Source organism: Ylistrum balloti, unplaced genomic scaffold, assembly GCF_031769215.1.
Source record: "Ylistrum balloti isolate Yb309-2 unplaced genomic scaffold, AGI_CSIRO_Ybal_v1 Utg369606, whole genome shotgun sequence".
Lineage (NCBI taxonomy): Eukaryota > Metazoa > Mollusca > Bivalvia > Pectinida > Pectinidae > Ylistrum > Ylistrum balloti.
Window position 1 is genome coordinate 566,349 of NW_026781884.1, and position 24,977 is coordinate 591,325.

The 24,977-nt window shown below is 36.8% G+C and overlaps 1 protein-coding gene across 1 annotated transcript in view; it reads right to left on the bottom strand.

Moving 5' to 3' along the window:
• Positions 1-4,580: 4,580 nt before the first annotated feature.
• Positions 4,581-24,977, bottom strand: part of LOC132546539 (replication factor C subunit 1-like) — a 29,239-nt gene continuing 8,842 nt past the window's right edge. The window contains exons 9-24 of the mRNA XM_060210262.1: positions 23,666-23,839; positions 22,687-22,782; positions 22,242-22,421; positions 20,880-20,993; positions 19,332-19,608; positions 17,915-18,015; positions 17,160-17,271; positions 16,922-17,016; positions 16,352-16,489; positions 14,881-15,075; positions 13,994-14,148; positions 13,297-13,414; positions 10,017-10,162; positions 9,425-9,638; positions 8,836-9,054; positions 4,581-7,583 (exon numbers count right to left, since the gene is read on the bottom strand). Coding sequence (XP_060066245.1) covers positions 7,488-7,583; positions 8,836-9,054; positions 9,425-9,638; positions 10,017-10,162; positions 13,297-13,414; positions 13,994-14,148; positions 14,881-15,075; positions 16,352-16,489; positions 16,922-17,016; positions 17,160-17,271; positions 17,915-18,015; positions 19,332-19,608; positions 20,880-20,993; positions 22,242-22,421; positions 22,687-22,782; positions 23,666-23,839 — 2,430 coding nt within the window. The 3' untranslated portion in view covers positions 4,581-7,487. The remainder of the gene's footprint in view (positions 7,584-8,835; positions 9,055-9,424; positions 9,639-10,016; positions 10,163-13,296; positions 13,415-13,993; positions 14,149-14,880; positions 15,076-16,351; positions 16,490-16,921; positions 17,017-17,159; positions 17,272-17,914; positions 18,016-19,331; positions 19,609-20,879; positions 20,994-22,241; positions 22,422-22,686; positions 22,783-23,665; positions 23,840-24,977) is intronic.

Consider the following 24,977-nt stretch of genomic DNA (forward strand, 5'->3'; position numbering starts at 1 on the left):
CGTCCTAAACTTTCTGAGGTAGCTCCGTAAATAGACGTGTAGCAATTAAAAACATCGTATTAATTTTCTCAGATTTCTTACTAAATTACACACGTGCTGAGTACACCATATTTTCCGAAATCTATTTGAGAGTATTTTATATCACCGGAAGTCTAATGACCGACAGCTACATGTATGTACTGTAGTCCTTGTGGAACGTTTTGAAAAGTTCATGTACGGAAATTAAAGACTTTACAAATGGCCCCGCATGTCACTAACCATTGACTCGCGGTACCATATGCTATTCAGCAAAGGGACATGTTAGTTTATAAATGTATATTACTCATGTCATTCTATATAAAACGTTGTATTTAAATAACCAATATATACATACGTTTTATGTCCCTGTGTCACACAATATTTGTCGTGTATACATACCCCAGGCACCCATGCATTCCCTTTGTAATTTTCATGTATTATTTTGTATTGTGTACTGTTACAATGCTTGCCTGCTATCAAGATTAATTCATACACATTTCATGTATTTTGATTTTAATTAAGGAGCATGTGCTACTGGAGTGAATCATGAAATTCCTCAGTGGCTTGGCAAAGGAGATAGAGGGTTTGTCAATCTTTCCATGGTATCCTTACATCTCCTCACTCCGTGGGGTAAGGATCACTCACGAGAAATTCGCGCCAAGTCGTACACATCCCTGGGGTAAGGATTACTCACGAGAAATTCGTGCCAAGTCGTACACATCCATGGGGTAAGGATCACTCACAAGAAATTCGCGCCAAGTCGTACACATCCCTGGGGTAAGGATCACTCACGAGAAACGAGAAATTCGTGCCAAGTCGTACACATCCATGGGGTAAGGATCACTCACAAGAAATTCGCGCCAAGTCGTACACATCCCTGGGGTAAGGATCACTCACGAGAAACGAGAAATTCGTGCCAAGTCGTACACATCCATGGGGTAAGGATCACTCACAAGAAATTCGCGCCAAGTCGTACACATCCCTGGGGTAAGGATTACTCACGAGAAACGAGAAATTCGTGCCAAGTCGTACACATCCCTGGGGTAAGGATCACTCACGAGAAATTCGCGCCAAGTCGTACACATCCCTGGGGTAAGGATCACTCACGATCTATGATCATCGTATCTGAACGTGCATTGGAGAAATACCTATCCAAATGCCAACGAGATAATACAAACGTATGTCATTTTGATAAAGCCGACTAACTTTCAAAAATTCGGATCGATTTAAGAGAAAAATCATCTCTGGACAAGATTAAAACGCCAAGCCAACCTCGTAACCTCGTAACCTCGTAAAGAATAAAAACAAATAAATAACTCTTACAAAAATATGTCGAATCGAAATGGCATCCAGGAAAATAAATTTCATGCTGTAACAATGAAAATTTTTAATCCTATTCAGCTGATGAACTGGGGGAGATTTCCGAACAAGATTATATTAGAATGGGAGACAATATAAGAGATAGATAAAGCTTTCAAACCCAGTCCAATGCCGTCCAGGAGTGCAGTTCCATGTTATGACGAGAGAATGGTTTCTAAGAAGTTGAAAACGACGGACGGACAACGTCATACATCGAGTCAAACTTTTGATCTAAGTATGCAGTTCAGTACAAATCTGATGGATGTTGAGAAACTGTTTCTTGTCTTCTTGATAGATACATGTTAGGAACAAAAAATTCTATTTTAAAAAATGTCATTCCATGATTGGTTTCCGGACATATCGCCAGGCTATTTATTTCATTGTGATGCCTTCGCGACATTCATCAAATGGCAGGTACAAATGATTTTTATTTCAAATAATGCGACGTATTAATATTATTAGCGAAGGGTTGGTGTTCAAATGTTACCAGGTATCATTAGCTCACCTCGCCCACCCGTCCTGCGTCAATGTTTCCCTTTACTCTCCTGCTTCATAACCAAGACAAGAGTCAGGGAATTTATTTGATAGGTAGGTTCCCAGCATGAAACCCGACAATGTTTGCGAAGAGAAGTGACTATTACCCACACTGAAGGTCACCTTAGTCAAATACATAACCTTCTTGTAACAAACAAAACATTTCGCTAATGCCTGTAGGTTTCCGAGAGGAAGCCCGATCTAGTTTGGGACAAGTTATCTTAATTCATAATCAATGTCACAGAGGCTACACTTGTTATAACCTTCAGGTGATTTCTCCTGCTTGTAAGTGATCAATGTCACAGAGGCTACACCTGTTATAATCTTCAAGTGATTTCTCCTGCTTGTAAGTGATCAATGTCACCGAGGCTACACCTATTATAACCTTCAGGTGATTTCTCCTGCTTGTAAGTGATCAATATTACAGAGGCTACACCTATTATAACCTTCAGGTGATTTCTCCTGCTTGTAAGTGATCAATGTCACAGAGGCTACACCTATTATAACCTTCAGGTGATTTCTCCTGCTTGTAAGTGATCAATGTCACAGAGGCTACACTTGTTATAACCTTCAGGTGATTTCTCCTGCTTGTAAGTGATCAATGTCACCGAGGCTTCACCTGTTATAACCTTCAGGTGATTTCTCCTGCTTGTAAGTGATCAATGTCACAGAGGCTACACTTGTTATAACCTTCAGGTGAGTTCTCCTGCTTGTAAGTGATCAATGTCACAGAGGCTACACCTGTTATAACCTTCAGGTGATTTCTCCTGCTTGTAAGTGATCAATATTACAGAGGCTACACCTGTTATAACCTTCAGGTGATTTCTCCTGCTTGTAAGTGATCAATATTACAGAGGCTACACCTGTTATAACCTTCAGGTGATTTCTCCTGCTTGTAAGTGATCAATGTCACAGAGGCTACACCTGTTATAACCTTCAGGTGATTTCTCCTGCTTGTAAGTGATCAATGTCACAGAGGCTACACCTGTTATAACCTTCAGGTGATTTCTCCTGCTTGTAAGTGATCAATGTCACAAAGGCTACACCTGTTATAATCTTCAGGTGATTTCTCCTGCTTGTAAGTGATCAATGTCACAGAGGCTACACCTATTATAATCTTCAAGCGATTTCTCCTGCTTGTAAGTGATCAATATTACAGAGGCTACACCTGTTATAACCTTCAGGTGATTTCTCCTGCTTGTAAGTGATCAATGTCACAGAGGCTACACCTGTTACAACCTTCAGGTGATTTCTCCTGCTTGTAAGTGATCAATGTCACAGAGGCTACACCTGTTACAACCTTCAGGTGATTTCTCCTGCTTGTAAGTGATCAATGTCACAGAGGCTACACCTATTATAAACTTCAAGAGGCTACACCTATTATAACCTTCAGGTGATTTCTCCTGCTTGTAAGTGATCAATGTCACAGAGGCTACACCTGTTATAATCTTCAAGCGATTTCTCCTGCTTGTAAGTGATCAATATTACAGAGGCTACACCTGTTATAACCTTCAGGTGATTTCTCCTGCTTGTAAGTGATCAATGTCACAGAGGCTACACCTGTTACAACCTTCAGGTGATTTCTCCTGCTTGTAAGTGATCAATGTCACAGAGGCTACACCTGTTACAACCTTCAGGTGATTTCTCCTGCTTGTAAGTGATCAATGTCACAGAGGCTACACCTGTTATAACCTTCAGGTGATTTCTCCTGCTTGTAAGTGATCAATGTCACAGAGGCTACACCTGTTATAACCTTCAGGTGATTTCTCCTGCTTGTAAGTGATCAATGTCACAGAGGCTTCACCTGTTATAATCTTCAAGCGATTTCTCCTGCTTGTAAGTGATCAATGTCACAGTGGCTACACCTGTTATAACCTTCAGGTGATTTCTCCTGCTTGTAAGTGATCACTATTTTAGAGGCTACACCTGTTATAACCTTCAGGTGATTTCTCCTGCTTGTAAGTGATCAATGTCACAGAGGCTACACCTGTTATAACCTTCAGGTGATTTCTCCTGCTTGTAAGTGATCAATATTACAGAGGCTACACCTGTTATAACCTTCAGGTGATTTCTCCTGCTTGTAAGTGATCAATATTACAGAGGCTACACCTGTTATAACCTTCAGGTGATTTCTCCTGCTTGTAAGTGATCAATATCACAGAGGCTACACCTGTTATAACCTTCAGGTGATTTCTCCTGCTTGTAAGTGATCAATATTACAGAGGCTACACCTGTTATAACCTTCAGGTGATTTCTCCTGCTTGTAAGTGATCAATATTACAGAGGCTACACCTGTTATAACCTTCAGGTGATTTCTCCTGCTTGTAAGTGATCAATATTACAGAGGCTACACTTGTTATAACCTTCAGGTGATTTCTCCTGCTTGTAAGTGATCAGTGGAATACCCCTATATAACAGAGTTGTTCTACCAGATGAAAACAAGAGGTCCGAGGGGCCTCCATCGCTCATCTTGCTAACTAACCTATTCAGTCATTTAACAATGAATTTCAAAATTTGTCAAAATCTGCTTAGTCATTCATAACTAGAAGTGATTGTAGAAAAAGTTGATAAAAGACAAAACTCACTTGATCCTTGGGCCTGGTGAGCTAAAAAAGTGATGTGAAGAGTTTTCAAGAACACTGCATCAATAATAACAAAACGGTTAGATATAGAATTTATTTATAATTTATTATTGTCTTAAAAATCATCAAATAGCACTCCATATTCCGACAAAAGGTCCATGAGGCCTGCAACACCCAGAAATCTTGTAATATGGTTTGCTCTGTCAGAACCTACAAGCCCTAGACTAAACCCTCATGTAACTCTAAAACTTCATCATCAGCCTCTTCCAACACCAACACCATCGTTGCCTACTCCCTATTAATTTGCTAGGTTTATCGCCAGTCAACAGCTGGGGTCATCTTGAGGCTGGGTTTCTTTGTAGTGGCTGGTATCTACCTCATTAAACAACTTGGAGGGGGCTGGTCATGTGCCATCCAGTGCAACTCGGGTAAACTGACCTAGAATACAACCACAACAGCACAGAGTGGTCCATTTCTTGCATTCATAAGAAACACAAACTACCATGGGTAGGAGCAATGAACCAAGCACTTGGGATCTTCACATGTGGTGACATACCCCACACCCTGAGCTATCTGGACATCTACGACCATGGTTAGAATGATAATGGAAGTTAACTTACTCCAATCATACCATCATGCAACGTATAATGATAACAAAACATCATAATAATACTTCAAATGTAACACGGAAGTAAGCAATCCTTGGGTTATAAGATTTCTTGGCTGGTATAAAAGTGAAAAGAAAGCCTGGCTAGTAGATTTTCAGCAAAAATTTGTTGGGGACTTTGTGTTCTAAATTGTACACTTCCTCTGTACCACACCTGACATCAAAGATAACATCAATTTGGATTCAGATGTGACTGCAGTAGACTGTATCTCTAAATTTTTGTGAACAACTAAAAAATAGAGCCAACGTCAGTTCTAAGTTTGAGGGTTGATTAGTGGGGTACTTCGTGTTGGGTATGGATACCAAGAGGTATGCAGGGCGATGAAGTAAAATATTAAAATTAATAAAGGTAGAATTCAACCACAACATAACCAAGCGTTACCAATTAGTGGTTAATTTATTATGGTCGACTAGTTTGGGTATGTTGTGATTGAATTCTACCTTTATTAATTCTAAATTTTTGTGAAATACAAATGGTGAAAATTAACATGTGCAGGTTTTGATGATAAAATAACTTTTACTATGTTTTAATAATAAATCATTCCTGTCCAGCATCACACAATTATACACAAGATTCATACAAAACCGTTCAGTGGATCACTAATCACCCTGTATACAACGAACAATATTTTATCAACCTTGGACATCGATTTCTCTCCGTAAATGAGTAGGTAAACATGATCACAATGATATTATATGGGCATCACATCAGTTGGCGAGACTCCATCTACGATAGATGGAGTCATGTAATGGAGAAACCCAAAATAGACAGATCAACCAATCAAAAAGGAATGTGCTTAGAACTTCAATAGCCAGACATGCACACCAAAAAAACTATACATTATCATGATTTTTGTTATACAATCGGTGTTAACAAGTTACCAAGGATTTCAATGGGAGTGTTAGTCAGTTTATTAACAGGAATTGACAGGCAACTCGCTTCCTTCCACTAGCAGTAAATATCACCTCAGTGACTTACACGGTACAAATCCATGTCAATGATCCAAAATTATAAATATTTCAGTCCTCTGGAGGTAAAAAAATCAGAAATGGTAAGAAAAATTAGGAAAATATTTTGCAGACTGGTTATAAAGAAATGAAAGATAGCAAAACAGAGATGCATTATATGCACTAGTGACTATTCTGAATATGGTAAGGGGTTATTTTGCTGCCTATTGATAATGTGAAGGTCAACAGAGGTTAACAAAACATTCAGGGTAAGCCATGAAACTGACCACATTCCAACTCATCTCGGATTTGTGTCTGATTTACTTCTTATTTATCATAGTTATTTGCTATAAACATTACTATCCTCAGATGGCACAGCTGTAACACACTCGCCTTTCACTAAGACATCCGGGGTCAGAGGGCGCAGCTGTAACACTCGTCTTTCACCAAGACATCGATGGTCAGGTGATGCAGTTGTAAAAACCAAGTTTTTCACCAAGACATCCGGGGTCAGAGGGCGCAGTTGTAACAAACTCGCCTTTCACCAAGACATCTGGGTTTTGATTAATGGAACGCACATAAAAAGGTAAGGGGTCACCTGCCTGACATGGATTTGCCCACAGGAAGACACCTTTCATATCCGGGCCAATAAGAGTGATTATTTTCAGCTGGATAACTTGTTCTGCCATTGTTGTAAGATAAATGGTCTACATAATTAACGCTTAATTTGCAAAAATAACTCGCACATGAAAATCAAATGATTTTAATCTGTGGTGGGACGATCCATTTACAGTAACCATCTTCAATATTAGCAGTTTTTTGGGACTACAAAATAATTTTGCATCAATAATTGTTATTTTCACTTTTTAGGCAAGTAACATGATTTGATATTTCATTCACATACAGTCCTGACACATCACCATTTGCATGCTTATTTTCCATTCTTCAATAATTTTCTTTTGAATTTCAATCACACAAATTTCTCAGTTTAAGAACTTACTTCCTTGACCTAAGTTAGGCAAACACACCAGTGTCCACAGTTTTGTAAATACTCTTGTGTGCTGACCATTCATGAACAATTCAAAGCACTAATTAATGCCTGCATGCACAAGATACCGATCAGAGATGGACTGTAGAATTATTATGACTGCTATGTTTCATGAAACCAGCGTCCTATATCATTTTCTTGCACCAGGATCTATGCCAAGGTCATTCTCAACCATTTTCTCTGCAACAGTGGTATTACCAATAAACGAATTGTCTGAGAGATTGAATGGTCTGAATCCTACTTCAGCTCAAGCTACAACTGTTCCATGGTGTAAACTTCCATAGAATTCCCTGTAAGACTTTCCACAGATCTATACAAATGTTGTTTCCTGCTAGGATCGCTTCTTGCTGGTCTTTCCCTTGCCTTTACCCTTGGTAGATGGTTCTTGAGTTTTCTCTTTGCTGGCAGCGGGCTTCTTTTTAGTTTGCTGTAAACAGGTGAAGAAATAGTTACCATAAATGTGCTGTAAACAGGTGAAGAAATAGTTACCATAAATGTGCTGTAAACAGGTGAAGAAATAGTTACCATAAATGTGCTGTAAACAGGTGAAGAAATAGTTACCATAAATGTGCTGTTATAAGCCTAAACTCTACCAGTGTAGGAAGGTAAACTGATAATAAATCAACGATACAGAATTCACTGACATTTCTACTGAACTGTAGTTGATAAGGTGGGTCTTCTTCACAACTAATTGTTGCTTTAAGTCCTATCAACAGCCAGAGTCATTTAAAGACCTACCAGATTTGGGAGGTGAAGAATGCCCCACGTAGGTCTTACTCCTACAACCCAGAGGTAGAGGGCTATTGATAGACAGTCAGATGCCTGAAACACTCGGCCACCATGGCTTATTCACAGAACAGTCTTATTTTCAAATATTCACATATCCCTATTGATGTTCCATTACATCAGTGCTAGACAGTGACTGTAATGATGTGTTTATAACTGCAACTGGTACTGCTGCATTGTGAAATCCTAATGCTCTTACCGGCTGTTCCCAAATCTGAATTTACTTTATCCTAAAAGATCTTTTTATCACCATATACCTAATTAATATTGGTCAAACTGTTGTAATTTAAATATGAATTATAAAAGTATTTTCTGAGTGTAATTATGGTTATTATTATTGTAAGATACAATCACAATCAGAAAAAACTGAATGCATGAAGAGATGATTACAATTTTCTCTACTTGACACCAGAAATACTGAATGATACTACAAATCTGATAGCCTGAGATTCACAAAAACAAATATTGAGCCAGAGTTTCACAAAAACAACTATCAGGTTGCTTTGATTCCAATATTTTAGTCATAATACTTCTGATGTCTATGGTAAACAAATCGTTATAAACACCATTATATTTGAACAGGATACAGTGTTACATTGACAAAATTAACGGTCGATTGCAAATGTTTTGTTGGTATTTTTAAACACCAAAATCTGTCCATGGTGTTTAAGCTACTGTGACGGTAAAAATGTACGTTACAGGTTCATTCTGTAAAACAAAACTGATCTTTACCTATAATTGGTTTTACAATTTGTTGCAAATGGATGTTTCTTCACAGCACACAGTTGTTTATTTATGGAGGGATTTTTACCACACATTCATTTTATTTTGGATGCAGCACCCCCCCACCCCTCAGAGACATCACAAAACAGAATCAATGATATAGACCATACCTTTATCATTGTGTCTTTTTGCAGATCGTCTTTGTCATCATTTTCATCATCTTCACTTTCCTCCAACATGGCTCCATTGCCTTCCTCATCATCACCATCAGGTCCAGCCAAAGCCCCACCACTACCAACGCCACCTCGCTTCTTCTTAGTGAGGACCCCAGTGGAGTAGGGTGTCAAGTGTACTCCTTTATTGTATGTTCTTGTGAAGGCTGACTTTGTCTGTTAAGAAACACTTTCACTGTAAGTATTGTTAATAATCTCTTTCTTTCTTTGCTAGGTAAATAATATATCAGCGTAAAACAAAACAAAAAACAGTTTTGCAGTCATTAAGTTTGATTTAATATTGCTATCAACAGCTATAGTAAGTTCTTTCATAATCTTTCGTGGCAACACTTAACAAAATTTAGAAAATTCCTTAGAGCAAGTTAAAAAGCCTAACTCCTTCACATTTTTAACTTATTTTTTCATTAACACTTAAACCAGGAAGCTTGGTTCAGGTCCTGCAATTCAATAAGTAATGTAGAGAAACACACAGAAAATGTATATCCTCCATGAAAAATGGTTGAGATCATTATAAATATTCCTCTACCTTGGTGGAAAGATGTTTGAGCGGATCATCACTGTTGGGCCATTTTGATATCTCCAGGATGTTATCATAATCTTCCTTAATAATGTCATATTCTTCCATTAGACTTATCACTTCTGGTACACCCTCACTCTCACGTGTCACAAGGGGAAGAGTCAGAGAGTGGCGCATGTAAGGGAGGTAATCCATATTGAGACTTCGTTTGTCACCTGAGATTCTGAAGCAAAAATAATCAAGTAATGAGGAATAATCATGCACTTGCAAACCAAACAAAAATAACTTTAATTTCAGCCAAAAGAATACCAGTATCAATCATGATTTCATAAATGCCATATGCAGTTATTCTTACAAATTTCTTTCATTGGTTCTGTCAACAAATGGGACTTTCACTTTAGTACTGGGAGAGACACTTTGCCAAACAGCAATTTTTCAAAACAGAAATCAACTGAAAGTTATATTGTCCAACCTACTCTTAACTAGCTAGTTTTATATATTATATTCACATTAGATAATCCTTGTGATTACATTTTTCAGACAATATTTTACTTCTTTCTTTGTGTAATGATAATGTTAGAGCTGTCTTGGTAACACCTACCTAAGCCTCATGTGAGTGCGGGTCTCCTGAAGAATCCTGTCTGTTTTACCACGTGATGAGTTCTGCCCGAGCCATGTTGGGAAGGACACCATTTGAGGAAAGCTGCCACGCATGAATTCTCCTGGGATCACACTAGAGTACATAGCCTGTCAACAAACACACAAGACAATTTTTTATCATGGAATTCTACATCAATGTCAAGTACAACCTTATACAGTTGAAACTCCTCGAAATTCCGTTTGAGTCGATATAATAATATTCAAGTCCAGTTTTTTTTCCTTTTTTATCTTTGTAATTTTAGTTTGGATGACTCGAATTTCATTGAGTCGAAATTTTGGGTGAGTCGAAGCGATTTTTCAGTCTCTTCAATCGAAAAGCAAGGGAAAAGTCATTTGTTGTCTCAAAATTAATTTTTGTGAAAACATCGGCACGTCTTCTGACAAAATCAGCAAATATATACACAAAGTAGAAAGTCACCTGTGTGTAACACATGGCTAACTTAAGCGTATCGGTGGTCCATCATACACACAACAATTGGTCTCTGGAGATTAATTATGAGTTTAATTATTCAATTAAAGTTTGGCTTCTTAATTGGTGTCCCCATCCTGTAGCAGTGACTTATCTGTTCATTAAAGAAGTAGCATGTTTACACCAAACAGGACAACATTTAGATTGGTTGCGAGCATCTTCAGGAACAATCAAACAAAACGAAACCGTCAAACCAGTATTAACTTTTTGACAAAATCTGATCCCCACAATTCCGAGAAAAACAAATATTAATCTTGTTTACTTAAGGCAGTCCACGCGAAATGCTGCTGGTCCGTTGACATGTCTGGTAAAATTTGCGTCAGTCAGGTAAAGATTTGCACAAGTCCGGACTGAACGTCCGGTACAGATTTTCTACTTAATCGCCTCCCGACCTTTATTAAATAAGCGTTAATTTTAAACAAGTGTTTAAGCGTGCTTGTGATCGTGACTTGGTATCCAAAAATGTTGCGATTTATTGAAGGTGCAGTGCCTGGTAGGCAATAAAACCTCAAATAACGGAGACAGAAAGAGCGATATAGAAGCCTGAAGCTAGCAGGAAGTACGAGTACAAACGAGCTCCTCACAAAATAAGTAAAAATTGGAAAGAAAATCGACAAAGGTTAGAGTTAGATATGGAGTGGAACACTAAGTTATAGAGATGTATCTGTTTTCATTTTAATAGATATTGCACGTCTTAATCAATGATTAAAATTACAAGGAATTAAATCTACATGTCTTTTCTCATCTTTTAATAATAAATATAATAATTTGCACCGAGACGTTTTTGGTCTGGTAAAATTTTAACTTTACCAGACCGGAATGTCTGGTGAAAGTGAGTCCGGTCCGGTAAACTTTTGCCCTTCACCAGACCGAATGTCCTGTAAAAAATATTACATTTCGCGTGGACTGTTAATGACTGTGATAGGGAACTTTGCAAGATTTATTGTTTGGACAATGAAGTGCCAAAAGTATTTTTCATTAATTGAGTTGATATCTGTATATGATTTGTAAAGCCTAGTAATCGTACAATGTTTTAACAGTTAAACATTTCCTAGCATGTTATTCATCTGCTTATTTATTCGTATTAAAGACATAACTATATGATCTGTATCTTTATACATAGTTTCTTGCAGCGTATCAAAAACGTGTGGGATGGAACAACGCGAGTATGAATGTTTTTGAATGGAGATGTTATTACAGGTTTTGGTGTTTGGATGAATAAATAAAAAAAAGGAGAAAAAACATATTAAACTACACTTCCTGCATGCTATTGTAGCCCTACTTCGTTCAACCATAATCAATGTTAGGAAACTGATATCGTTAACCTTATTTATACACTTCATTTGAGTCAAACTTTGGATAAGTCTAAATATTTTCCACAGTCCCTTAAATTTCGAGATAACGAGTTTCGGCTGTATCTCTAACATGGTCCATACTAAGGTAACTTACATTATTTTGGATGAAACCTGACATTTTGTTAAAGACATTTCTCATTTTATTTGAGGAGAGTCTCCAAATAACCAATATAATGACTCTATAGTAGAGACTGATATCTTTAATGCTGCATGTCGTTGCACCAAACAACTCCTACATCCATCAAATGACCTAATTGAGAGAGGGTCAAATTTAAGCTATATGACCTCGGCCATATTCAAGATCAAATGACCTTAATACACTTTTGCTTTAATGATAACATATCACTTTGACCATGATCCATCGTTGTCAAGTGATCTCGGTTTAACTGCGACATCCTGTTATGGATAGGAAAGTTCAGACTACGTGACCATGATCCATCGGTGTCAGTTTAACTGTGACATCCAGTTATGGATAGGAAAGTTCAGACTACGTGACCTTGATCCATCGGTGTCAGTTTAACTGCGACATCCAGTTATGGATAGGAAAGTTCAGACCACGTGACCATGATCCATCGGTGTCAAGTGATCTCGGTTGAACTGCGACATCCAGTAATGGATAGGAAAGTTCAGACCACGTGACCATGATCCATCGTTGTCAAGTGATCTTGGTTTAACTGTGACATCCAGTTATGGATAGGAAAGTTCAGACCACGTGACCATGATCCATCGTTGTCAAGTGATCTCGGTTTAACTGTGACATCCAGTTATGGATAGGAAAGTTCAGACCACTTGACCATGATATATCGTTGTCAAGTGATCTCGGTTTAACTGCGACATCCAGTTATGGATAGGAAAGTTCAGACTATGTGACCTTGATCAATCTGTGTTCAAGCATCATATATCATCTGGACATACAGGTGTCAGACCATCTGACCTTAGTTTATCTGTGTTAAGGCATCATCTATCACCTTAACAAACAGTTATGGATAGAAAATTTAGATCAAGAGACGACCTTGGATCATCAACAAATCACCTTGATAGTTGATTCATAGTTGTGATTAGAACTTAAATTGCTTATATTGGCCGAACGGCACAGCACATGACCTTGAAATGAAGACACGGTGACTGTTAAGACCAACAGTGATAAGACAATACAAAAGACCTTGATGTTTAGATGTTTCGCTGTAAAAACTTAAGGCACTGTGGTAGTTTAGACCTTACAATAACTTAAGGCACCGACATAACCCTGACATATACCTGTTGGGTCAGTTTAGTCCATGGCTATGATCACTATATCAAAGGAATATTTTTTCTTCTTTTCTAATCTGTTTGGCTACAAAGTCATAGCTTTCTGAAAAAGATTTGAGGAATGCTTACTAATTGTGTGTTTACAGTACCTGAGTTGGAAGGAGGTTCCAGGCCATGCGTGAGCGGATGGCTTTGTCAACTAAATCCCCGTCAGAGATACTGTGGGCAGTGCGTGCCAGGAGAGATAGATGCTTTGCTGCATTTCCTCTGCAACAAACAACATTTTAACTTTAATCAAATCTGAAGCGTAATGAACTTACTAGACTGTCAAAATTTACCTTCAAATCTGGATTTTTTTAAGTTGTGGTCTATTCATTCAGAAGTTTTGACAACAATGACCTTGAATATGTCAAGGTCATTTGTGTTTGCAAACTTTTAAAATATTTTAGCAAACCATCACTGGAGGTTACTGGCTACTTCACACATCATGGCTCTGTAGTGATTTTTTATTATTTGAATCTCTCAATTCACTATGAAGACACAACATTTTGATACCAGGTCGTACAATCTAGACCAATGATGTTTTCTTATATCAGTTGAACATTTAAACAAATCAACAAGGTAATTTTCTTTTCAAAAATTTTGTAGTGATTAGTGCCAGAAATTAACTGGCTTACTAAACTAAACTAGATCATTTGAACAAATGTGATCCCTCAATTTTTCTTCATGAAATTTGTAATAACATCTAAAATTTTCTGATTAGATTTATTAGTCGTCTATTTCAGGAAAAACATGTGATTTAAACTGCAATCATGAAGATACAAATTTGATTTGCTGAATACCTACCTTGCAGCATACGGCACAACATTAATGTAATTCTCCTGCACAAACAATGGACCAAAACTATAATCGTGAAAAAACAAGTCCGATTTGTCAATCAAAGTCATGTTTGCTGTTTCTTCTCCTCCCACAAATACCTTCCTACACACATCGAAAGGTCCCTGAAAATAAACATCATGCTGATCAATAAAGCAGCCAAAGAGAAGTTAAGAATTTTTATTGTGTCACATGATTTGGCTTTGAAAAGATGTGTACTCATTACTTCTGAGACAAAACTGAAGTCTTGCTTGCAGAAACTATAGTTAACATCCTGAAATAACCATATCAGAACTTGACCTGCATATTATCCCCATACAAACCATTTGGAGGGGTTATTGTATTCTGCCTATACCTATGTACATACTTTCTTGTCAATGTTCTGAAACCTTTACCTTTCAACAAAGTTTCACAAAACTATGATACATGGGTTTACTATAGCAGAATCTAGGACAAGGTAGCATTCCATCACCTGCACTACCATATATCAAAAGTTATTGCCCTTAGTTTGTTTCACTTGGATTTTTTTGTAAGTGCTCCCAAAAGCTTATTTCTGCACAGAATTTCATAAAACTTAATCAAGGGTTTACTGAGCCCATATCTATGAGTTCACATTTTTTAACTTGAGCCCATTTCTTTCAAGAGTTATTGTCCTTAGTTTATTTCACTCTATTAATTTGTCAGCACTCTCTTTCTATGACATAGGTCAAAAGTAAGGATAGGTCAGAGTGACCAAGGTAAGAGATTTTCATAGTCATTTCTACAGAGTTGCAATACATATAGCTGGATTTATTCCCAGATAATGTTGTTTGTTGAGGTGGGTCAAGAATATTTCTTTGTTAATGACTGGTCCTTACCATTTTCATGTCTTTACGAGCTCTACTAGAATCTTCTTTGGCCTGTTCATATGTTAGCGATTTGTTGCCAGCAGTCCACATGGACATGTTGTGTATGACCTGACGTACGTCATGATTGGCTGCCAAGATGATCTCGTTAAGAGCTGGGGGTGGAATCTTCAATCCCTCTTTGAAAGCTATGGACATCATAGCAGCCTAGAAGATTTTACAAAGGACAAACAAGTGAACAGTCCTGCTTAACAAAAATTTAGAGCCACTTGTCTGCTGAAAGCTGAACGTTATAATTGCAGATGTAAAGGCTGTTAACTAGATAAATACATAGTAGTCCAAATAAATCAAATGACATCATTCAGCTGTTTCATTCTTCAAGGACTTGTAAGGCATGATGCTGTGAGGCTAAAGTGTTGAAACCTCCACACCAACTGAAGATGATCCTTGTTGGATGACGAACATATCAGAAACCAAATTGGTAGGTGCACTAACCCAAAAATTCAAAACTTAATAAATTTCAGTACTGAAATATCTATAATTTTTTTTATCAAAATATGTACTTGTACCATATAACAAATCACCATATCTAATCCAGGTCACTCTGGTTCTGAAGTATTCTAACATATTACAGTGAAACTGAGCTTTCACTCTGATCTTTGTTTACTATAAACTTTCTTTCTGCAGCTCCTTTTTCCACTATTTCCATCTCAAAATATAGTTATGACAATTAACTGTCACAAAACGGACCATATACCTGTATACAATACCATAACCATCACAATACTTGTTAAAGTAAATCACATATGAAACATTGGCCTAAATGATTTAACCTCTATTTCATACTCTATCCTATATGAGCTGACTTTCATAGTCAGATCTGAATGAACAGTCCTTGACCTCTGAGCTGATCTGGATCATTCACACTGGGGTTCAGAGGAACCGTTTCTCACATTTCAGAAACTATTTTTGACTCCTCAGAAATCTGTTTAGTTAAGCTAACCTGGCCAGTTCACACTGGAGCTAGTTGGACTCTTTTGTACACATCATAAACTCTTTTTGACTTTTTCAGACTAATGTTTGGTTGAGCTAACAGAGTCTTTTCACACTGGAGCCTAATTATCAGGTTAACACTTTTCAACATTTCAGAAACTATTTTTGACCTTTTTTCAGATTAATATTGGGTTGAGATGAGAGAGCACTTTCACACTGGAGCCTATTGAACTCTTTTAGATTTCAGAAACTATTTTTGACTTTGAAGACCAATGCTGGGTTGAGCTTACACAGCCCTTTCACATTGGGGCCTAGATGAACTCATCATTTCAGATTAAAGTTTTGCCTTTGAAAGACAGAGAACCAGTATAGATGAACTAAATTGGTAATATTACAGTATAAAGTCTACAGAAGACACTTACATTATCAACATTGGCCCCACTTCACCACCCTAAACGTCCTTCAAATCTTATTTCCAAGAAATACTAACCTTTATTTGTTCTACACGAGGCCGCTGGAAGCGAAGGTCAAAGCAGTAGTTGGAGAGTGTTCTCATCTTCTGGTGGTTTCTGTCGTTACACATACAAATGACAGGAATTCTGCTTCCCTTGATGAGACTGACTAGTTCCTAGTAAACACAGCAGTAAATTCAGTTGTCAAATTACAACCAAACAGCAATGATCTTGTATAGATAATAATTAGGGATAAAAGCTACAGAAAGTTGCTAAATTGCCATTAGATGGTCAGTGTCTTTAGAAAGTAAGCTCAGTTTTCGTGAATGTTAAGAAAGACAGAAGAAGGGAGCACCTGTTGTCTTTCTGTCTCTCTCCAAAAAACAAACTTAAATAGCTGAATATACATTAAGACACGCAAGATTTATTTATTTCATCAAGACATTTTGTCCTTGAAGTGTGTTTACGTCACAGCTTCAAGTATTGACCTGGGTCTGATGAAAACAAATTATTGCTTTACTTAAACATCTTTTCTGTTACATAACCAAACACAAACTTCCAATTATGCATCTAAACAGGACATTATCCCAACCAAGAGATTCACTTACCTGTAAACCCCCACGATCCTCATTTCCAGCCATACCATCAACCTCGTCCATCAACAAGCAATGTTTCTGTCCACGTGACTTTGAACGGCCAGGCCCTTTTATCAAACGAAATAAAAAAATGGTTACCCCTGGTATTATGGAAATATCTCAAAACTACAAAAATAGCTGCAAAACTTCAATTCCTTGGAAATTAGATTTTATAACTTTGATTCCACATCACGATACAAAAAACCCTTACCCATGTAATCTACGAGTGTCTCGTTGCCTAAAGCCTCTGCAACATCATGTTGCAGACTTTTCTTTGAACGGGTGTCAGAAGCATTTAATTCGACAAAGGAGAAGCCAGCCTCCTGAAACCATGAAGAAATGTATATACATTAAATCTGATCCTGTTATCGCACAAACAAAAATAGCTCAATATCATACTTTTGTCTTTTGTCAAGGAATTTACCTCAAAAGAATCATTTTTTTGTTTTGTTAATTCTTCATTTTGTTTTCAAGATTTCAAATTTTGGAAAACTTTAATTCTGTCAAATTTATTGTAAAAAGGGACTTAAATAGAATGCTTTTGTAGAAAATGATGAAGGTCAAATTGTCAGAATATTAATTTCAGTGGATTTCCCACTTATTATCAAGTCATGAATATGTATATTCACGAACTTGACTATTTCAATAGCTTGGATATTAATATCTAACTGGTACCTGGAAGCTATTTATCCATAAAATCACAAGTACAGGATCTAGTGACAATGAAAAACCACGAAACATAGCCCAATGAGAATATAGGACTTCGAAGATCTTAATTTCATGTCAATCTTTACTATATGTAACATGCTGTATAAAAGTCAAAAGTGTAGTTGAAATTATCCCATTTTATTTCCTTATAACAGACATTTTTCAAGAAATGGAGTCCATTTTCTGAGGTATTCTGACTATTATCAAAGATGATATTACTTTTGTTTTGTCAAAACCAAGAATAACACTAATACCTACCTTACACACAAGTGTTGCTGTAGTAGTCTTTCCAATTCCTGGCGGTCCTGACAACAATGCCGCTTTCATCCCAGCGCCATCATCTTTCCCAAAAAATTTTCCTAAAAAAAAAGAGAGAACCAACAATTAAATGCAAGATCAGGTTATGTATGATATCTTCCTTTGTTAAGCATTCATACCATTGCAGCAACTTAATCAGCAATATTTTTATTTCTTCTAAAGTAAATAACTTCTCATAATATTGATAAATATCTGCTACAATATGTAATATTTGTAAAGCATCCCCATTTCCACTATGACAGATCATTCACATAGGAATTTTTTTCACTGGTGTGGTTAGGCAATGTTTGCCTCATTTTGGGAAGAAAATGTTGAAGAGAAAACTCAAATTTTGGAAATTTGGCTTAAATCTAAAATAACTCCACCTGAATGGAACCCATTATCAGCTTCTAAAATCTCTAACAATAGGGTTGTGTAGGTCCATGAACCCAACATGCCCAGTGAAGATTGTGGACGGACGGACGCCGTTCGTGATCACAATACCCCACACCCTTTCGGGCTGTGGGGGTAAAAAGGCTTGTTTATGCATCTAAGATGGTTTTTCTACAGTCAATTGGTTTTCCTTAAAGTAACTAATGTAAAAGAATGTTCGTTTGTCTCTGAAACATGATTTATCATATTCATTTTTTGGGTTTATCACCCTGTAAACAGCAAGGGTATCATTTTGAGGTAGGGTCTCCTTGCAATAGCTTGTGACTGCCACATTGAACAACATAAAAGAGGCCTGTCACATGCCATCCAGAGCAATTAGTTTAAAGACACTAAGGACACATCCACATCAGTAAAGATCGGTCCGTTTTCCCAGCTTCCTGAGAAACATCAAACCACATATCTCGGATATTTTGTTGATCAACGCTCTAACAAGCTAAGCTACGGGGGTTTATTAGAATAAGATGCTAACAGACTCAACAATCTTGGTAATTACAATTTATTTTTGTCGGTTCAAACAATGTGTTAATATATTATAACAAGTTACTATTATAATGAAGGGATTTCTGTAGTCCCTTAGGATGTTTTCTGTTGTGTTACATAATCATTCCCTCTGTTTATAAATAGACATCTATCTTGTCCTTTTTTCTTTCTTTATTTTTTTGCATGATTGCAAAGTTTGACCAGTTTGACAAATGTTGTTTGGTTAAGAAGTAAGGACAGCCCTACTGATCGTAACATTGCTTACTAACAAGCCTGGATAAAGCCTTTTTAGTCTTGCAATATCATCTGCAGGTCTACTCCAATTTATTCCTAAAATGTCACATTTTAAAATGTTGACAATCTTTTTTACATAAATGAATGTGGCCTTATGGGATGAAATAGAAATAGAACTCAAGTAGAGGGATTAAGAAAACTTTGTGTATACCCTGTGGTTTGGTTCCCGCAGCCTCATTTTTGTGCCAGTTGGTCAGCCAATGGAGAAGCTTCTTGGCATTGCTCTTGTCCCCTTGTTGTGCAATCAACTGCTTCAGTCCAACAGGCTTGTACTTATCAACCCACATCAACACTGGCTCATCTGTTTTCCTTTCTTCTTTCTTCTTCTCAGGCGAACTCACTGATGGACTGGATGTAGAAGCTCTTCGTTCAAACTCTGCAAGTTTACTAACCGACTTGGCTTTTTGCAAAGGTGTTTTAGACTTCTCCTTCGAAAACAAGAAACAAATATCTATCTTCACATAGAAAAAGCAATTGCTAGATTTTTTTTTGTGTGTAGAGAGGGGTTCTTATAATCATATTATCAATATACTTTTGATGTTATTACTATGCAATAAGGCTGACGTATGCTGTTTCATCCATTGCTATAAATCTGAATACAGTAAGCAATCTTATTATTCAAACTGACATGTTCCACCCATAACATATTATGTTAAAGTATGATTGCATTAATTTTAGTTTCTGTATGTTGTTTATTAAGCAGTTGTCAATATTTTGTATGCACAAATTGTACTAATTTGCCAAACCAGGAGTGTTAACATTGGACTGCACTAGATTAAGTAAGCTTACAGCAGACAGGAACTGCTGGTACACAGGCTAGAGGAACTGTGTTTAAAGTCTAAGGATATGTTTCATTTCCTAATCAGGCAAAGAGGAAAGTTATTGTGATCTTAAACAGTTTGTGATATTCCATTGTCTGAAGAAGCAACCATTTTCAAATTTTACTAGAACTGTCATCTTCAGGAAATACCCCCCAAAGATGCAGGGACTTTACATATCAATTATCTTAGTTTTGGTCCCAACGTCCTTAACATTTTCTGTATATATGGTTGTCATGGCCATGAAACATACAGTGATATTTGGCATCCCCTAATACCCCTATACTATAGTATACCAGATTCGGCCAGAATCAGATAATATCTCAATTTTGGCTGATCAAAGGCCAGGATTGTGATAGTAATGGTTCCTAAAAATACCAAATGTATCCTACACTTGGTTTTAATTAGTCAAATAATAAAATATGTTGAATGACCAAGGAGTAATGGCTATTTATAGTAAAATCTGTTTAAAGTTACCAGTTACCATGGCTACTAAAACATCTATATATGGTCCTTTATATTGATATGAAGTTTCATTGAGATCAGTTCAATGATTAAGAGGATTTCTCCAGGAAATATTTGCAGACAAGAGACTTTCTGATATCCAGACAGGGTGATTCCAAGTATCCCCATCAACTCCACATCCCCTACTTTATTGGAGAGGATGTAATTAGTCCTAGAAATAACATTCTCTCAAAGAGACTCCGAAAAGATTTTTAATACACATACTTAATAACTTGCAGATCATGAAATGGGTCAAAGTGACCTTCCTAAGGTATGAGAGTCTCCATTAAAAGATGTTTAACTCAGTCAGCAAGCATGAAATGATTTTCTCAGTGCAGCAATAAAACCCCTGTGTAATATGAGACCTCAGTTCTTACCTTAGCAGTTTCTTTTTCTGCTTGGATCTCATATTTAGATTTCTTGCCTGGCTTGGTTTTGATGAGATTCAGAAAGCCATCTTCATCCAGAATAATGGTCCCAAATCCTCGTGCCTAGTAACAAGTCAAAAACAAATATATGATTGTTACATAAACTTAATATTGATATAGAAATTCATGACATACCTGAAATTCCTTGGACACTACCTATATTTTTCATCTCACTGACAAAAGTTAGTGTTCCAACGACAAGAATGGTAAACCTCTGGTCAGTCCGAATAGGCAAGTACAATTAGATTGAAAACATGATTTTTTCAACAAAAACCAACAAAAATTACTGTTTAGAGATAGTTCAAACCCTTTCTAGTCTCGTTTCACTTTCAATTTGTTCAAAAACGAGACATAACAGATAACTAATCGCAGCATGTGGTCACTATTCACATCAATGTTAAACCCTGTGGGCAGCAGACTGTAAATGACCATCAAAAGCAAAAGTGATAACACAAAATTATACCCATACAAGTCATTAATTAGCATCGATGAAGTGTGATTTCTTTCACATCTTGCCATAACACTGTGCTCCTGCCAGCTGACACAACTTGAGGCTTTGTACTACAAGCAATCGGTGCATACAGACCAAAGGATGTTAGCATGTGTATTGTCAAAGAGCAACTGTGTTTCACTTCATATTTCCACACGATATTCATATCGAGACTAGCCCTATCTATTACGTCAAATAAATAATTGTAGGAGCCATAGATTTTAGGAAACACTAATCTGAAATCAAAAGTCTTAATTGACATTCATTCTGATATGCCAACAGTAATTTCTGCCAATACACAAGCAGAATTTTGCTTGTTTGAGGCTACATTTAACATGGTTTCTTTCGAGCGATATCCAATGTGATGAAGAATGAAACAAAACCTGTGATTCTTAACAGTTGATTAACATGTGTTGTAGTCCAATAAGTGTTTCAAATGATAATCATTCCATGATCAACATTTTTTCAGAAAATGTCATTACTGACTGGTAGTTTCCTACCTTGCAAGGATGCTTTTAAACACTTTTTCGTGATTTCAGGCAAATCAACTCTGATAGTTCAAATTCTAATTTATTTTCACAAGCATAATTTTGTATCATGCTGACAGATTCAACAATATTTATTTAATTTTGTTTGTACCAAACAAGGTTCATCGTATGTGAATGAAATTGATAGCACAGACAGTTTCCCCCAAGTTGAATTAAACATTTTAAGGTTTATCAAATGGAAAGTTATTACTTAATAAATTTAGGATGATATTTTACTTCTGAAACATGACTTTCTCATAGTGACAAGAAGGAATCAAATTTTCCTTCATTTACCTTCTGGAGCTTACTCTCTCCACTGTCACGTCCAGCAACTAGGTAGTTTGTTTTCTTGCTAACCGAGCCTGTCACCTTGCCACCATATTTTTCCACCATTTGTTTCAAATCATCACGCTCAAACGATTCAGACACACCGGTCAAAACAAAGGTCAGACCTTCCAAACAATTCTCCGCACCCTACAGGAGTCAAAGTGCAAGATGAAATATTAACAATAAACAAAGTGGTTTCCTGATCCATAAAGTTCAAAGTTCACATACAACAAAAAAGGAGGCAAATTTCAAACTAATTCAATAGTTATGAAGTGCTCAACAGATTTTCAGCCAAATAAAGGACAACTTACAATATGACACAGGAAGACAGTACATGCAGCAGTTTATTTCTGACTTAGGTTAGGTATGTACTCTTTGACTACTTAACCTGATCTATAATCTTATGTCTCACCTCTGGAATTTCCTTTGCACCCAATGACCTTGGTCCTTCTCTCGTCAGATAAGACCGATAGGATGTCTTACTTGCCAATTCAGGAACATCGGGAGACTAAAGATATGAATTATAGGTTAAATGTTTTGAATTGCCTGCTTTAAGCTATTTAATAATACACTTAATAGAGCAAGCATTATGATAATTTATTTTAACGTATGGTCTTGATACACTAACTGCTGAAACCACTTTCATGTATTAAAAGTTGACCTATAAACAACAAATAACAACAATAGAATTTTACAGAAGTATGTCCGATGGAATGAAATATCTCAACAAGGGGGTAAGAGTTTGGCTTGTCAACAACCACGAGGGTTACCGAGAGATGACCAGTCAACCACCTACAACAGGACTGAGATATCCCTGTTCATGGACCAGACCCAGGTTTGATTTTTCTCTCATAGTCTCTGATTATATATAATATATGAGTTGTTGTGAAATATATAGGTCACATAATCATCAATGTGGAACATGTGTGAAATAGATGTCATCCATTTGCGAGATAATTACGCTACATAACATGATGACATGATCCAGTGTAATTAAGACAACCCCTGTGAGCCATCTTTTCCATCGAAGGAGAAGAAAGTTGATTTTTCACAATTCGTGTTTCATGTGGGATAATACTTATCTTAATTTAAGAAGAAAAGATAAATCCATCCAGATTCACTGACAAAAAGTATAATTATCTCGACTCATTTACTCATCAAGAAACCCATCTGGATATACTGACAAGGCAAAACCACTTAAACTTGTTGACAGGAGAAAATTCTAGCTAGATTCAATAACCAATCCCTTTGAATTCATTAAGAAAAGATTATATATTTCTCAGTCAACACAAAATAAAGAATGTTATCCTTGTATTTCATTTATTTTCTAAAGTACAGACCAAACTATTAAACTGATATTGATATAATGTGATGTCGATTTTAAAACCTACCGTTTTGGCACTACCAGACTTTGGAGGGCTTGTTGTTCCTGGTTTCCCTGGAGACACTTTCGGGGTATCAGCTTTCTCACTCTTAAATGGAGATATCTTCTTAGGACTAACATCCTTTTTAGGTGATGTTAGCTTCTTAGGGGACAATTTTTCAGGACTGGCTTTTTTTGAAAACTGTAATAAAATTGATCAACAATCCTGATATTAATTTCTATACCTACACCAAAATTATAAGGGTGATGATCAAGGCACACAATATCAAATAGATGTTCTTTTATAACAACCAGTTAGTTAAATTATGTATTATATTCTGATGACTAAACCAGTACTGTAATAGGAAAGACAAATGAAAAATACCCTACACCAAGGGGAGTTCAAACCAGTGACCCTTTCGTTCTCTAGTCAGACACTCTGCCACTCAACTAAAGGGAAATTCCCACTAGCTGAGGCTAGTAAGGCGACCTGTACACTCTATTTCTCTACTCTTCTCCATCATTCGCAAAGCCTTCAACTCTGCAGACAACGACAACCCAGGTTTGACATCCCCAAGGTAGCATCTCAATTTCCCATAGCTTCTACCCTTTGAGTGGTAAACAACACTAAATTTGTGATACGATGGATAATGAAAAATGCCCTACCACTGCCGGAGTTTGATGTAGCAACTCTGAAGTCTCTCGCCAGACATTCTACTGCTAAACTGAAGGGAAATTCTTACTAGGCTAGTAAGGAGACTTATCCTTCCAATTTCTAAAGTACAGTTGCCTTCATCATATAAACAATCAGTGTAAAGCACTTGTATTGAGGTATTATGCCATATATAGTGTGTAAATGGTAGAATGAAGTCACATGACTTTCAGCTCTGGTATAACCTTATGTACAATCAGGTGGAAAGTGCGAGGAGATGGTGACAAGATTACAATGAAAACTGACTGTACTTGTTAGACAGACTGAATCACATTCAAACCAGGCATCTATATTTAAACTCTGGATCTCATAATGCTTAGCGCCCAGCACATGAATTGATGAAAACATTTTGGTGAGAAGTGATATCAGCGGAGTATCTCTAATGTATACAAACAACTAGTGTCTGTTTTTCTGCCTTTGCATATGAAAAAATGAACTGTCCAATCCATGATAAAATACTGAATCCAACTAACAGTGTCACTGCTCTCTCAATTCGGTGCATTCATCTTTTTGTTAATGGAGTCTCGTTTTTGATACACGTTATTGTTCTAAATAAAGCTTGAGATCATGTTATTTCTAGCAAAGTATTCTCCTGGTCAAGCTGGACGTTTGGTCATCCAATACCATT